Source organism: Lipotes vexillifer, unplaced genomic scaffold (genome assembly GCF_000442215.2).
Source record: "Lipotes vexillifer unplaced genomic scaffold, Lipotes_vexillifer_v1.1 scaffold945, whole genome shotgun sequence".
Classification (NCBI taxonomy): domain Eukaryota; kingdom Metazoa; phylum Chordata; class Mammalia; order Artiodactyla; family Lipotidae; genus Lipotes; species Lipotes vexillifer.
In genome coordinates, this window is record NW_006772158.1 from 131496 (window position 1) to 145472 (window position 13977).

General features: G+C 36.1%; 1 protein-coding gene across 2 annotated transcripts in view; it reads right to left on the minus strand.

Moving 5' to 3' along the window:
- The window catches only part of ATP7A (ATPase copper transporting alpha), an 84844-nt gene that overhangs the window by 37767 nt on the left and 33100 nt on the right, over positions 1-13977 (minus strand). For both annotated transcript variants that reach the window (XM_007447351.1, XM_007447350.1), the window contains exons 5-8: positions 8746-8909; positions 3491-3652; positions 1404-1480; positions 983-1208 (exon numbers count right to left, since the gene is read on the minus strand). In XM_007447351.1, the coding sequence (XP_007447413.1) occupies positions 983-1208; positions 1404-1480; positions 3491-3652; positions 8746-8909 (629 nt within the window). The remainder of the gene's footprint in view (positions 1-982; positions 1209-1403; positions 1481-3490; positions 3653-8745; positions 8910-13977) is intronic.

The following is a 13977-nucleotide window of genomic DNA, read 5'->3' on the forward strand; positions in this document are numbered from 1 at the left end:
TGTATAAAATGGATAACTAATAAGAACCTGCTGTATAAAAAAAAGAAATAAAATTAAATTAAAAAAAACATACAAAGAGTAATGAACTTAAGTGCCATGGAGAAATAATATAACTATTATGATTATTTTACAGAATAAATTAATAATATATTAAAATAAAATATATTTATAATATATTTAATATAATTTATATAAAGAGAATTTTAATGCATTTAATATAAAATATAAATATAAAGAAATAAAATATAACATTTTATCAAATTCTTTTGCAACTTAGGTTTTTACAGAATATTGAGCAGATAATGTTATGTGGCAGCCTGGATGGAAGGGGAATCTGGGGGAGAATGAATACATGTATATGTATGGCTGAGTCACTTTGCTGTGCACCTGAAACTATCACAACATCGTTTATCGGCTACACTCCAATATAAAATAAAAAGTTAAAAAAAAAAGAATATTGAGCAGTTCCCTGTGCTATACAGTAGGTCCTTGTTGGCCATTATCCATTTTAAATATAGCAGCATGTACATGTCAATCCCAGACTTCCTACATGCATATGTATAACCGAATCACTTTGTTGTACACCTGAAACTAACACAACATTATTAATCAATTGTACTCCAATATAAAATAAAAACTTAGAAAAAGACAATAAAAATAAAATAAAGTATAACATTTTATTATTATAATAACTTTAAATATAAAGTTACATACAGTAGTAGATATGAATACCAAATTCATAACTGAAGATGAATTGAACTCTTATTCTCTGCTTTGTCATTAAACAGTATCCTTCAGGGTTAAAATGGAATTTATTATTATCTACTTTAACCACTCAGTTTAAGATTATTTTTGTAAAGCATCCAGCATAAAATGATCATACTTCTGGCCAATATTTGTTGTACAATTGAAAATAGCCTCACCTGTCACATTTTGGCTATTTTTCATTATTAACAAATATACTTGCTAACATTTCACTTGCCTGTACAGGTACACACAATAAAAAAGATAGCAAATTCATAATGGACAATCCTGGCAGGATCTGGCGCTCCAGAAACAAAGAAGAATGAATGCTAATCATTTCTTCTTGGCTCATGTTCTGATTATGGTGAAGAGTTGCAAGGTGGTGGTCCATAACCATCATATATATCATCAGCCCCATTACAGGAATACAGAAAAACAGGCTCACAAGAAAGGCCCGTCGCCATCTAATATAGAAAAGAAAAATCATTTGAGTAAATAGGTAATGGTTAAAGATTCTATGTACTATAAGGAAATAAAACTTGTGACCAATTCCCACCCAGTGTAAGGATGATATTGAAAAAACTGACATGCTAACAGTTTATTAAATTTGTGAAGAGGAATCAAAATCTGTTTTTCACTGACATTCCAAAAGTACTTACTGTCTTATCTCTCGTTTATGGTCTAGGTGGCTTGCTGACCGGTCCTTCTTGACCAAAGAAGCTTCAAAACCTAAGCTCTAAGGAAATTCATGAGAAAACAATTATTTCACTGAATGTATAAATATTACCTACAGAAATTCTAAGCTGTGGTATTGTCATTAAGAACAACTCAATTCAGTTACTAAGTGCAAGTCATCCTGGGGAATATAAAGATGAAGATGTGCTTCCTTCTCTTAATTACCTTTGTTTCTAATCTTTCATCAAAGAAATGAGTATTCTCTCAACTCTATTTAATGTCTATCCTACTGTTCTCAAACTACTGATTTAACTCAAGTGCAGTTGTCCTCAGTAGAGGTTCTTATATCAAGAAGTCAACTAAAGCCTCCAATAAGTAATTTTGGAAAAAAGCAGAATCTATTACTTGGTCAGGCCGACAGAGTGTATGATGACCTAATAAAGACAGAATTGAGATATATACACTACTATGTATAAAATAGATAACTAATAAGAACCTACTGTATAGCACAGGGAACTCTACTCAATACTCTGTAATGACCTATATGGGAATAGAATCTAAAAAAGAGTGGAGGGCTTCCCTGGTGGCGCAGTGGTTGAGAGTCCGCCTGCCGATGCAGGGGACATGGGTTTGTGTCCTGGTCCGGGAAGATCCCCCATGCCACGGAGCGGCTAGGCCCGTGAGCCATGGCCACTGAGCCTGCACGTCTGGAGCCTGTGCTCCGCAACGGGAGAGGCCACAACAGTGACAGGCCCACGTACCGCAAAAAAAAAAAAAAAAAATAGAGAGAGTGGATATATGTATAACTGATTCACTTTGCTGTACAGCAGAAACTAACACAACATTGTAAAGCAACTATATTCCAATAAAAAGAAGAGAATTCAGCAGTAAAATCATAAATCGTACACTCAGACAAGCATCTACTAGTACTGATGTATATTAATCACTTTTTTTTAAATTTTAGCTTTGACATCTATCAAGTCATTGATCCATCCATCCCCTGAAAGTACAGAAAACTGAATAATAGGCCACAAAAGCTAGCACCATACTAAATATATTATTCAAGGGTTTGCATATGCAGTCTTTATTCTTGTACCCGAAAAAAGAACACGAACGAAAATTTTCCGCAATAAAATAAAGTACTGAAAGAAAATTACACCTAAGTAAGACTCATATGAACATAGAAAGTAACATACACTATATTTCGAACTGCTAGGGAAAATGCTGCCATATTACATTTCTTGGCAGTATAACACAGTGAAAAGAGCAAGCATGAGCATTGGAGTCAGAAAGATTAGGATCAAATCCCAGCTATGACACTTACTACCTATGTGACTGAGAAAGTTAACATCCCATAACCTGAGTTTCCTCACTTCCAAAATGAAGATGACAGCACTGTTGTGAGAATTAAATCAAGAGTTGAAGCTTTGCAATTTTGGTAACTGGCACATAATAGATACTCAATAATGCTAGCTTCACAAAGATGTTAATGGTATTACTATCTACATTAACAGGATCTTACCTGAATGATTAATATGCTTTTTACATCATTAGAACACCAATGCTAGACCACAGTGAAACTTCTAAAGCACTTTAACATGTATTACCACTTAAGATTTACTGAAGACTGCAGGATGAATTTGTCACAGAGAAAAAGGTTTGGTCTTTTAAATTTTACTTTAACTATGATGTCATTTGCTTTGACCTAACAAACAATACAGCATCTAGCAGGATGCTTCATTTTCTTAGTGATTAACATGAATTTTACTCATAACAAATTGTACTTTGCTTACATTTTCTAAATATTTTTAAATGATCTGTGGTTCTGCCTTAAGTCTGCTCCTGATTAATAGTGCCAATGTGCCTTTACCTAATTCTTCCTGATGAAGACCAAAAAAAAAAAAAAAAGGCAGACACTCTTACATTAAATTTTGAGACAGACATTGTCTGTAGAGGTAAACAAAGGAATCAGATTTTTCTCATCATCTCTATCTGATACAAACCAGACGTGATTCAAGGGAGTGCTGACTAGATAGGTAAGAACACAGAAATGCAAAGTCTTGGCACTTACTTCAATTGTATGAATAATATCTCTGGGACCAATAATTTCTGGATCATATTTAATATGTGCTTTATTGGTTGCCAGGGCCACAGAGCAGTAGAAGATCCCTCCATGTTTTGTGAGGGTAGACTCTATTTTATGTACACAGGAGGCACATGTCATTCCTCTCACCTGTTAAAGACAAAGGCTTTGTTACTCAGAAATATACTTTTTTCCTCCATTAAATGTGTGTTATTACTTTAAACTAAAAGAACTCTTGTAACAAGGGATTAACACACAAGATCTTATCTGCACTATTAATATGCTTTAGATTATGATCATTAGATCACTGTTTTTACATCACATTGAACAAAGATATGGTCCCAGCTGCAACATTAAGGATCTCATTAAGTCTCCCTCTTCCTGTTATTACTCAGTGATAGAGGCTTTGACAACTATCATTGCTTCTTGTATTCAATGCCTTGCTTCCGTCTAGATTTTTTTCACCCTGCTAAAGTATATAAGTATGTATGTGTGTGTGTGTGTGTGTGTGTGTGTGTATATATATATATATATATATATATATATATATATATATTATTTAGTATTACTTCTAGTGAAGGTTAATGGATAACAAAAGTGTTCTACCTTTGTCCAAAAATGTATTTTGCCCTATGTCTTTGAGTGAGGTTATACTTTAGTTGGGTATTAAATTCTAAAATGGAGGGGCAGGACTTCTGGAATGACTGTGTGAGAAGCTCAGCAAATCCTTTCCCCAAAGAGCAATGATATAACTGGACAAAAGTTTCAAAAGCCAACCACTGAAAGATTATGGGAAGTAACCAAAAAGAGTACACAACAAATTACAAAGTACTTATTCAAGAATATCCACCAAAAGAATATCATTAATAGTGGAGTGAGGATTTCTGAAAATTCTCTCCTCCACAAAAGCAATTAGAAAACTGGCAAAAGTTGTTGGAACCACCTTTTTCAGAAAAGTTGGAAAAAAGGGAACCCTTGTACACTGTTGGTGGGAATGTAAATTGCTGCAGCCACTATAGAAAATGATATGGATGTTCCTCAAAAAACTGAAAATAGAACTACCATATGACCCAGCAATTCCACTCCTGTGTATATATCCAAAGAAAGCAAAAACACTAATTAAAATGATAACATGTACCTCAATGCTCATAGCAGCATTATTTATAATAGCCAAGATATGGAAGCAACCTAAGTTCCATCAATAGATGAATGGATAAAGTAGATGTGATACACACACACACACACACACACACACACACACACACACACACACACAATGGAATACTACTCAGCTATAAAAAAGAATGAAATTTTGCCATTTGCAACAACATGGATAGACTTGGAGGGTATTATACTTAGTGAAATAAGTCAGACAGAGAAAGACAAATACTGTATCTTATCATCTATATGTGGAATCTAAACAATAAAACAAAGAAATGAATATAATAAACAGAAACCTACACATAGAGAACAAGCTAGTGGTTACCAATGGGGAAAGGGAAAAGGGTTGGGGCAAGATAGGGGTAGGGATTAAAAGGTACAAACTACTATGTACAAAATAAATAAGCTATGAGGATATATTGTACAGAACAGGATATACAGCCAATATTTTACAATAACTTTAAATGGAGTATAATCTGTAAGAATTTTGAATCACGATGCTGTACACCTGAAAGTAATATTGTAAATCATCTACACCTCAATTTAAAAAACTGATTAAAAAAGAAATCTGAAAATTAAACAAAAGCTTTCAGCAATGCAGGAAGCAGTTATTCAAGAAAATCAGATAAATTCCAATAAAACAGCAAGCTATATGGCATTATAGTTTGCCATATTCCCATCCCCTCTCCTCCAGCTCTGGGGTAGCCATGAAGACTGACAGGCCACAATCATGGTGAAAAACAGCATCAGGGAAGCTACCAGAGAGGACAGAAAAGGATTGGAGTACCTTCAAAGCCTCATTCCCAGACAACTGTCATTATTTGGCCTGTCTGATGGTTCTCTGAAATATCCCACTTGCAAAGGTGTCTGTTTGTCCTGATGACCCAGTGAATACAAAAAGGCTTTCCCCAGGAGAATTTGTCAGAAACAATTAGAGGAAATTATTTAACCTTGTGGCTGCCTGAGCCAATGGATAACAGTTAGGGCAAACAACAGACTAACAAAAAAGCCTAAAAAGGAAAGCCAGGAAGCAAGATGTCCATAAGTGCTGCAACATATTCCTAGGAATCTAGAAGGCCATGCACATGCATAGGGTTATGCACATGTCCAGGGCTGTGTGTATGTTCAAAAAAGAACTGAAAAGGCCCTAAATTCTCACCTCAGGCTGACCTTTAGGCTCCATAGAAGCAGGAGTCGAAGGGTAAGGCAAAACTGACAACTGCATGGCTTAGTGTTCAAGGCATGCCCCAACATTTACAAAGAGCTCTTTAGCAAAGACTGGGAGACTTATTGGTTCCAGATATTTAAGGCAATCACTGTCTGATCATTAGCTGACAACTGAGCTAACCAAACAGAGATTTCAGTGGCCACACACAACAAAGAACACAGACTTTATAGAATTAGTTCAGAAGTCACTGAACAAACAATAACAATGACAAACAGCAACAAATAACAAACCCTGAGGAGAGGGGAAGAATCTTATTTCCAGAGTTACTACATTATATTTTCAACAAAATCTGTCAGACATACAATGAAACAAGAAAGTATGGCCTATACACAGGAAAAAACTTTCCCTGATGAAACCCAGACATTGGATTTACTAGGCAAAGATCTTGAATCAGCTATTTTAAATATATTCACTGAACTAAAGGAAATGATGTTTAAAGAATTAAAGGAAAGTATGAGACAATATCCCACCAAACAGAGAGTATCAATAAAGACAGAGAGATTATTAGAAAGGTCCAATGGAAGTTTGGAGTTGAAAAGTACAATAACTGAAATGAAATCAGTGCCTATAGGGAAATTTATAAGTGCCAATATTTTAAAGTAAGAAAGATCTCAAATAAATAACCTGACTTTCTACCTTAAGACACTAGAAAAAGTAAAACAAACTAAACCTAAAGCAAACAGATGGAAGGAAATAACAAAGATTAGAGTGAAAATTAACAAAAGAGAACAGAGAAAATCAACAAAACCAAAAGTTGGTTACTTGAAAAGACTGACAAAATTGACAAACTTTTGGCTGGAGTGATGAAGGAAAAAAAAAAAAGACTCAAATGATTAATATCAAGAATGAGGACTGACTGCTAATAGGTATGGGGTTTCTTTTTTGGGGTGATGAAAATGTTTTCAAATTTGATAGTGGTGATTAGTTGTACAGCTCTGAGAATATATTAAAAACCACTGAATTGTACACTTTAAAAGGGTGAGTTTTATGGTATGTAAACTATATTTCTATAAAGCTATTAATTTTTAGAAGTCTTTAAAAAGTACAAACCAACCCATTCTTTTTAATAGCTGCTTAGTATCCCATGGTATGGATGTATGTATCGGTCTCCAATGACCGACATTTAGTTTGTTTCCTATCTTTTGCTATTATAAAAATACTATAATAGGACTTCCCTGGTGGTCCAGTGGTTAAGACTCCACGCTTCCAATGCAGGGGGCGCAGGTTCGATTCCTGGTCGGGGAACTAAGATCCCACATGCCATGTGTGGCATAGGCAAAAAAAAAAAAATACTATAATGAACATCTTTGCACACATATCACTTCATACATATCCAAATATGTCTGCTGGATAATTTCCTACAAGTGGAGCTTCTGAGGCAAAGGCTATGTGCAATTTTACTTTTGATAGATATTGCTAAATTCTTCAGTTGAGTCCTTGTCTCAATTGACATTCCACCAGCAATATATGAGAGATCAAACACAGTGTTAACAAAATTGCTTTTTTTTTTTTTTTTGTGGTATGTGGGCCTCTCACTGTTGTGGCCTCTCCCGTTGCAGGGCACAGGCTCCGGATGCGCAGGCTCAGCGGCCATGGCTCACGGGCTCAGCCGCTCCGTGGCATGTGGGATCCTCCCGGACCAGGGCACAAACCCGCGTCTCCTGCATCGGCAGGCGGACTCTCAACCACTGCGCCACCAGGGAAGCCCCAAAATTGCTTTTTATCTTTACCAATCTCACAGGTAGAAAATGGCATTTCAGTGCAGTTTTAATTTGCTTTACTCTTATTAAAAGTGACATCAAACATTTTTTCATTTAAAGAGGTACTGTTTTGGCTTTTCTGTGAACTGTTAGTTCATATCCTTTACCATCTTTCTTTTGGTTTGATGGCTCTTATTGATTTACAACACTTCTTCATATATTAAGGAAATTAACCTTCATTTATGATATGAATTACAATTATTTTACTTGCCTTTTGACTTTGTTTATGGTGTTTTTCTCCCAAGAAGAAATTTTTATGTACCTGAAGTTATCAACCTTGTCTTTTATGGATTTTGTATGATATTTAGAAAGACTCTTCCTACTCTAATATTATTTTTTAAATGACAGATTGGATGTTATCACTGGGAAAAGCTAGGTAGAGGCTACAGGGAAATCCTCTGTACTATTTTTGTAATTTCTTTGTGAGTTTAAAATTATTTCCACAATGGACTGATGGACTGATGTATGATAAAACAAATACAGTAAAATGTTAATTGTAGAATCTATGCAGTGTGTGTAAGAATGTTCAACTGTACAATTCTTTTGTCTTTCCTGATGTCTGAAATTTTTAAAACAGAATATTGGAAAAAGCTCCAAATATTTCTTCTAGTAATTTCATGTAGGAATCATACTATATTTTAAAAGTTGATTTTCATTTATTCATTCAAACCCAATTCTTGTTTATTGGTTCTTAATAGAGATGATTATCTTTTTTTTTTTTTGTGGTACATGGGCCTCTCACTGTTGTGGCCTCTCCCGTTGTGGAGCACAGGCTCCGGATGCACAGGTCCAGCGGCCATGGCTCACGGGCCTAACTGCTCTGCGGCATGTGGGATCTTCCCAGACCGGGGCACGAACCCGTGTCCCCTGCATTGGCAGGCGGACTCTCAACCAGTGTGCCACCAGGGAAGCCCGAGATGATTATCTTTTACATTCTATGCTTGAAGGCCACCATTGTCATATCTTTCCAGTTTCCTTAATTTTCATTTTATGTTTTATTGTCCCCACATTTTAATTATCTTTCAAACTCTTTTCTGAATTCTTGCCAAGTTTTTCCTGCAAATTCTATTAACCACACAAAATGTCTTACTTACAACAAGTTCCAAAACACCATCCCCTTCATCAGCATTTTCTATCACAGTGGCTCCAAATCCAAGCTCTCGGATTAACTCGGCTATCATCGGGGGTTGTATGACAGCAGGGTTATATCTTACTTCTGCCTTCCCAGCCATCAGAGCCACAAGTACAGAATATATTCCTAGGAATATTGATAAGAAAAAAAATTCAGATAACATTTCTCATAAAAATAATAATCTTATAATAGTTTTTTTTTCATTTAACTGTGAAAGGATTAAGTGAATCCGGAGAAATTTATTTTTTAACTTTTATACAGTATTGAACCAAAATCAAATAAAACTATTTGAAAAGAAGGCCTCATTTTTAAAAACTTTTTAGTATGGAAATTTTCAAATAGACACACACACACACACACACACACACACACACACACACAAAAGAGAAAACAACATAATAAATTTGATGTACCCATCTCTCAGCTTCAGTAATTATCAGTAAAACTGGGCTGCTTTTGTTTCATATATATTCCTACCCACTCACTCTCTGCCATTTACCCTGATTATTTTGAAGCAAATCCCAGATATAGTATCATATGTAAATATTTAAATACATATCACTAAAAGGTAAGACTCTTTTCTTTAAAAAAGAACCATAATACCATTATCAAACCTAAAATAATTCCTCAATATCATCAAATATCCAGGCAATGTTCACATTTCCACAACTGTCTTACAACTGTTTAACACTGTTTATTTGTTTGCTTGAATTGGGAAACAAATAATGCCCATGAACTGTAATCGATTGAGACCTTATCATGTAAATATAAAGTATTTTTAGAAACTCATAAGACAGAGTCCTAGAGAAAGGAACTCGTGTACTTAGGAAATGACTGCAGTTGTAGCAAAGAACCCAAGAATATACCAACATACACATTACAATATTGCCAAATAACAGTAATTTCTTTCTCAAGTTTTATTGTCTGACACACACTAATCTAAAATGCTCTTATTCCTAAGAAAAAAAAAGTGCCACATAACTTAACAAAAAAGTTCATTTTATGGCAGTCATGCTGTTTTCTGGTGTAAGCATTTTGTTAACAACCATTCCACTTCTCTAGGCCAGCTATTGCTGTAACTGCCAGGAAGAAAATTAATAACGTGAAGCAGAAACGGCAGTTCTTTCTAGGAATCAGCAACCCTTGGTGGCTACCTGACAGGGAATAGGGATCAACAGTCCATAGGTTAGCTCTGGGTTTTGAAAAAAAGAAAAAATATCCAAATATTAATTTAATAATAGTTTTTAATAAGAAGACAAAGTATCTAATATAATCTAAGTTTTCTGTATAAAAGTGGTTAAAAAATAAAATAAAATACTACTCTTTTCTTTGGAAAAAAATAATGGTTACACACTGGGTTTTATGGGTACCAAATAATTCAGAAGATCAGATCACAGGAAAGTATCAGAAATAAGAGAAGGGTGTAGAGAAAGTAGGAAAAAAATCTTCTTGCTTCAGTTGAATGTAATCTACAGCCAAAGAGAAAGAGAAAATCTGTTTTTTTAAGTTTCAAAAACATGTTTCATACTTACATAAATTATGGAAAAATTTTAAAATTCTTACTTCAAAATATAATGAGAACTCTATCAATTCATTTTTAAAAATATAATGCAGATGAAACTGAGGGAAGAACAGTGCCACTTAATTAAAAAAACAAAAGTGAATGTAGTGACCCCAGCTAGGGCAATGGTATGCCTAACTGGGTTAGGAGGAAGTAACAGGGTAGTAGAAGGTAACTGGAAGTATCAGCTTAATGCATTAAAGAAGAAAAAAGATCTGTACCTGTAATTTGTAACAGGCATTGTTTGTCTCATGAGAAAGGCTATTTCTGAACTGCCCCAAAAGAGTTTGTTCTAAAATTAAACAGACTCCTTGAAAACTTCTTTTTGCTTTCATTTGCTTGCAACTTCCCTCCTGTTCTTTTTTAATCACTCAAAGTGTAATTTAGCCCTGACTGCATTATAATTAGATATAATGGAGGCTGAAATCAAGGATGCAGAAATGACAGAATGCAAACAAGATGATACTGAACTGAAGATGGCTCTAGTGTATAACATACATTTTGTTACAATAATGTTCCGGCCTTTACATATAAGGTGATTCCACTGGCTACAGAATTCCATTATTACAGTACATACTTTGAGTTATTTCCCCAATAGTGGGGATAAGCTTATAATAATCATATTTATTCAGCCCTTCTGACTAACAGCATGTATCATTTAGACATCTTGGGCGAGGGCTGCTTGAGTACCAAACCTATGACTTCAGGCTCATACTCACATATCTCTATGGTTAACAAATCTACTATGCATACTGCGAAGTCCATTAATGTGAGTGCAAAATTTTAAGCTAAAACATCTGAGTGTGACTGATTAAAAAACAATATTGTAGAATGGCTTGAAGATGGTGGACTAGAAGGACCTGCCCTCACTCCCTCTTGTGAAAGCACCAGAATCACAACTAACTGCTGAACAATCATCGACAGGAAGACACGGGAACTCACCAAAAAGATACCCCACATCCAAAGACAAAGGAGAAGCCACAATGAGACAGTAGGAGGGGCACAATCACAATAAAATCAAATACCATAACTGCTGGGTGGGTGACTCACAAACTGGAGAACACTTATACCACAGAAGTCCACCCACTGGAGTGAAGGTTCTGAGCCCCACGTCAGGCTTCCCATCCTGGGGGTCCGGCAACGGGAAGAGGAATTCCTTGAGAATCAGACTTTGAAGGCTGGTGGGATTTGTTTGCAGGACTTTGACAGGACTGGGGGAAACAGAGACTCCACCCTTGGAAGGCACACACAAAATAGTGTGTGCATCGGGACCCAGGGGAAGGAGCAGTGAACCCATAGGAGACTGAACCAGACCTATCTGCTACTGTTGAAGGGTCTCCTGCAGGGGCAGGGGGTGGCTGTGTCTCACAGTGAGGACAAGGACACTGGCAGCAGAAGTTCTGGGAAGTGATGCTTGGTGTGAGCCCTAGCAGAGTCCGCCATAGCTCCCACCAAAGAGCCTGGTAGGCTCGAGGGTTGGGTCGCCTCAGGCCAAACAACCAACTGGGAGGGAATGAAGCCCCACCCATCAATAGACAAGGGAATTAATGTTTAACTGAGCTCTGCCCACCACAGCAACACCCAGCTCTACCCACCACCACTCCCTCCCATCAGGAAACTTGCTCAAGCCTCTTAGATAGCCTCATCCACCAGAGGGCAGACAACAGAAGCAAGAAGAACTACAATCCTGCAGCCTGTGGAACAAAAACCACATTCACAGAAACACAGACAAGATGAAAAGGCAAAGGACTATGTACCAGATGAAGGAACAAGATAAAACCCCAGAAAAACAACTAAATGAAGTGGAGATAGGCAACCTTCCAGAAAAAGAATTCAAAATAACGATAGTGAAGATGATCCATGATCTTGGAAAAAGAATGGAGGCACAGATCGAGAAGACACAAGAAATGTTTAACATACACCTAGAAGAATTAAAGAACAAACAAAGATGAACAATACAATAACTGAAATGAAAATTACACTAGAAGGAATCAATAGCAGAATAACTGAGGCAGAAGAACAGATAAGTGACCTGGAGGACAGAAGGATGGAAATCACTGCCGTGGAACAGAGTAAAGAAAAAAGAATGAAAAGAAATGAAGACAGCCTAAGAGACTTCTGGGACAACATTAAGCTCAACAACATTTGCATTACAGGGGTCCCAGAAGGAGAAGAAAGAGAGAAGGACCCAAGAAAATATTTGAAGAGATTATAGTCAAAAACATTCCTAACATGGGAAAGGAAAGAGCCACCCAAGTCCAGGAAGCACAGACAGTCCCATACAGGATAAACCCAAAGAGAAACATGCCAAGACACATAGTAATCAAACTATCAAAAGTTAAAGACAAAGAAAAATTATTGAAAGCAGCAAGGGGAAAATGACAAATAACATACAAGGGAACTCCCATAAGGAAAACAGCTGATTGCTCAGCAGAAACTCTACAAGCCAGAAGGGAGTGGCATGATATACTTAAAGTGATGAAAGGGAAAAACCTACAACCAAGATTACTCTACCCAGCAAGGATCTCATTCAGATTGGATGGAGAAATCAAAAGCTTTACAGACAAGCAAAAGCTAAGAGAATTCAGCACCACCAAACCAGCTCTACAACAAATGCTAAAGGAAATTCTCTAAGTGGGAACCACAAGAGAAGAAAAGGACCTACAAAAACAAACCAGAATGATTAAGAAAATGGTAAAAGGAACATACATATTGATAATTACCTTAAACGTGAATGGATTAAACGCTCCAACCAAAAGACACAGGCTCATTGAATGGATACAAAAACAAGACCCATATATATGCTGTCTACAAGAGACCCACTTCAGACCTAGGGACACATACAGACTGAAAGTGAGGGGATGGAAAAAGATATTCCATGCAAATGGATACCAAAAGAAAGCTGGAGTAGCAATACTCATATCAGATAAAACAGACTTTAAAGTAAAGAAATGTTACAAGACACAAGGAAGGACACTACATAATGATCAATAAATCAAACCAAGGAGAAGACATAACAATTATAAATATATATGCACCCAACATAGGAACACCTCAATACATAAGGCAACTGCTAACAGCCAAAGAAGAGGAAATTAACAGTAACATTCTAATAGTGGGGGACTTTAACACCTCACTTACACCAATGGACAGATCATCCAAACAGAAAATTAATAAGGAAACAGAAACTTTAAATGACACAATAGACCAGATACATTTAATTGATATTTATAGGACACTGCATCCAAAAACAGCAGATTACACTTTCTTCTCAAGTGCACATGGAACATACTCCAGGATTGACCACATCTTGGGTCACAAATCAAGCCTCAGTAAATTTAAGAAAACTGAAATAATATCAAGCATCTTTTCTGACCACCACCCTATGAGATTAGAAATGAATTACAGGGAAAAAAACGTAAAAAATAAAAACACATGGAGGGTAAACAATATGTTACTAACTAAGAGATCACTGAAGAAATCAAACAGGAAACCAAAAAATACCTAGAGACAAATGACAATGAAAACACGACGACCCAAAACCTATGGGATGCAGCAAAAGCAGTTCTACAAGGGAAGTTTATAGCTATACAAGCCTACCTCAAGAAACAAGAAAAATCTCAAATAAACAAT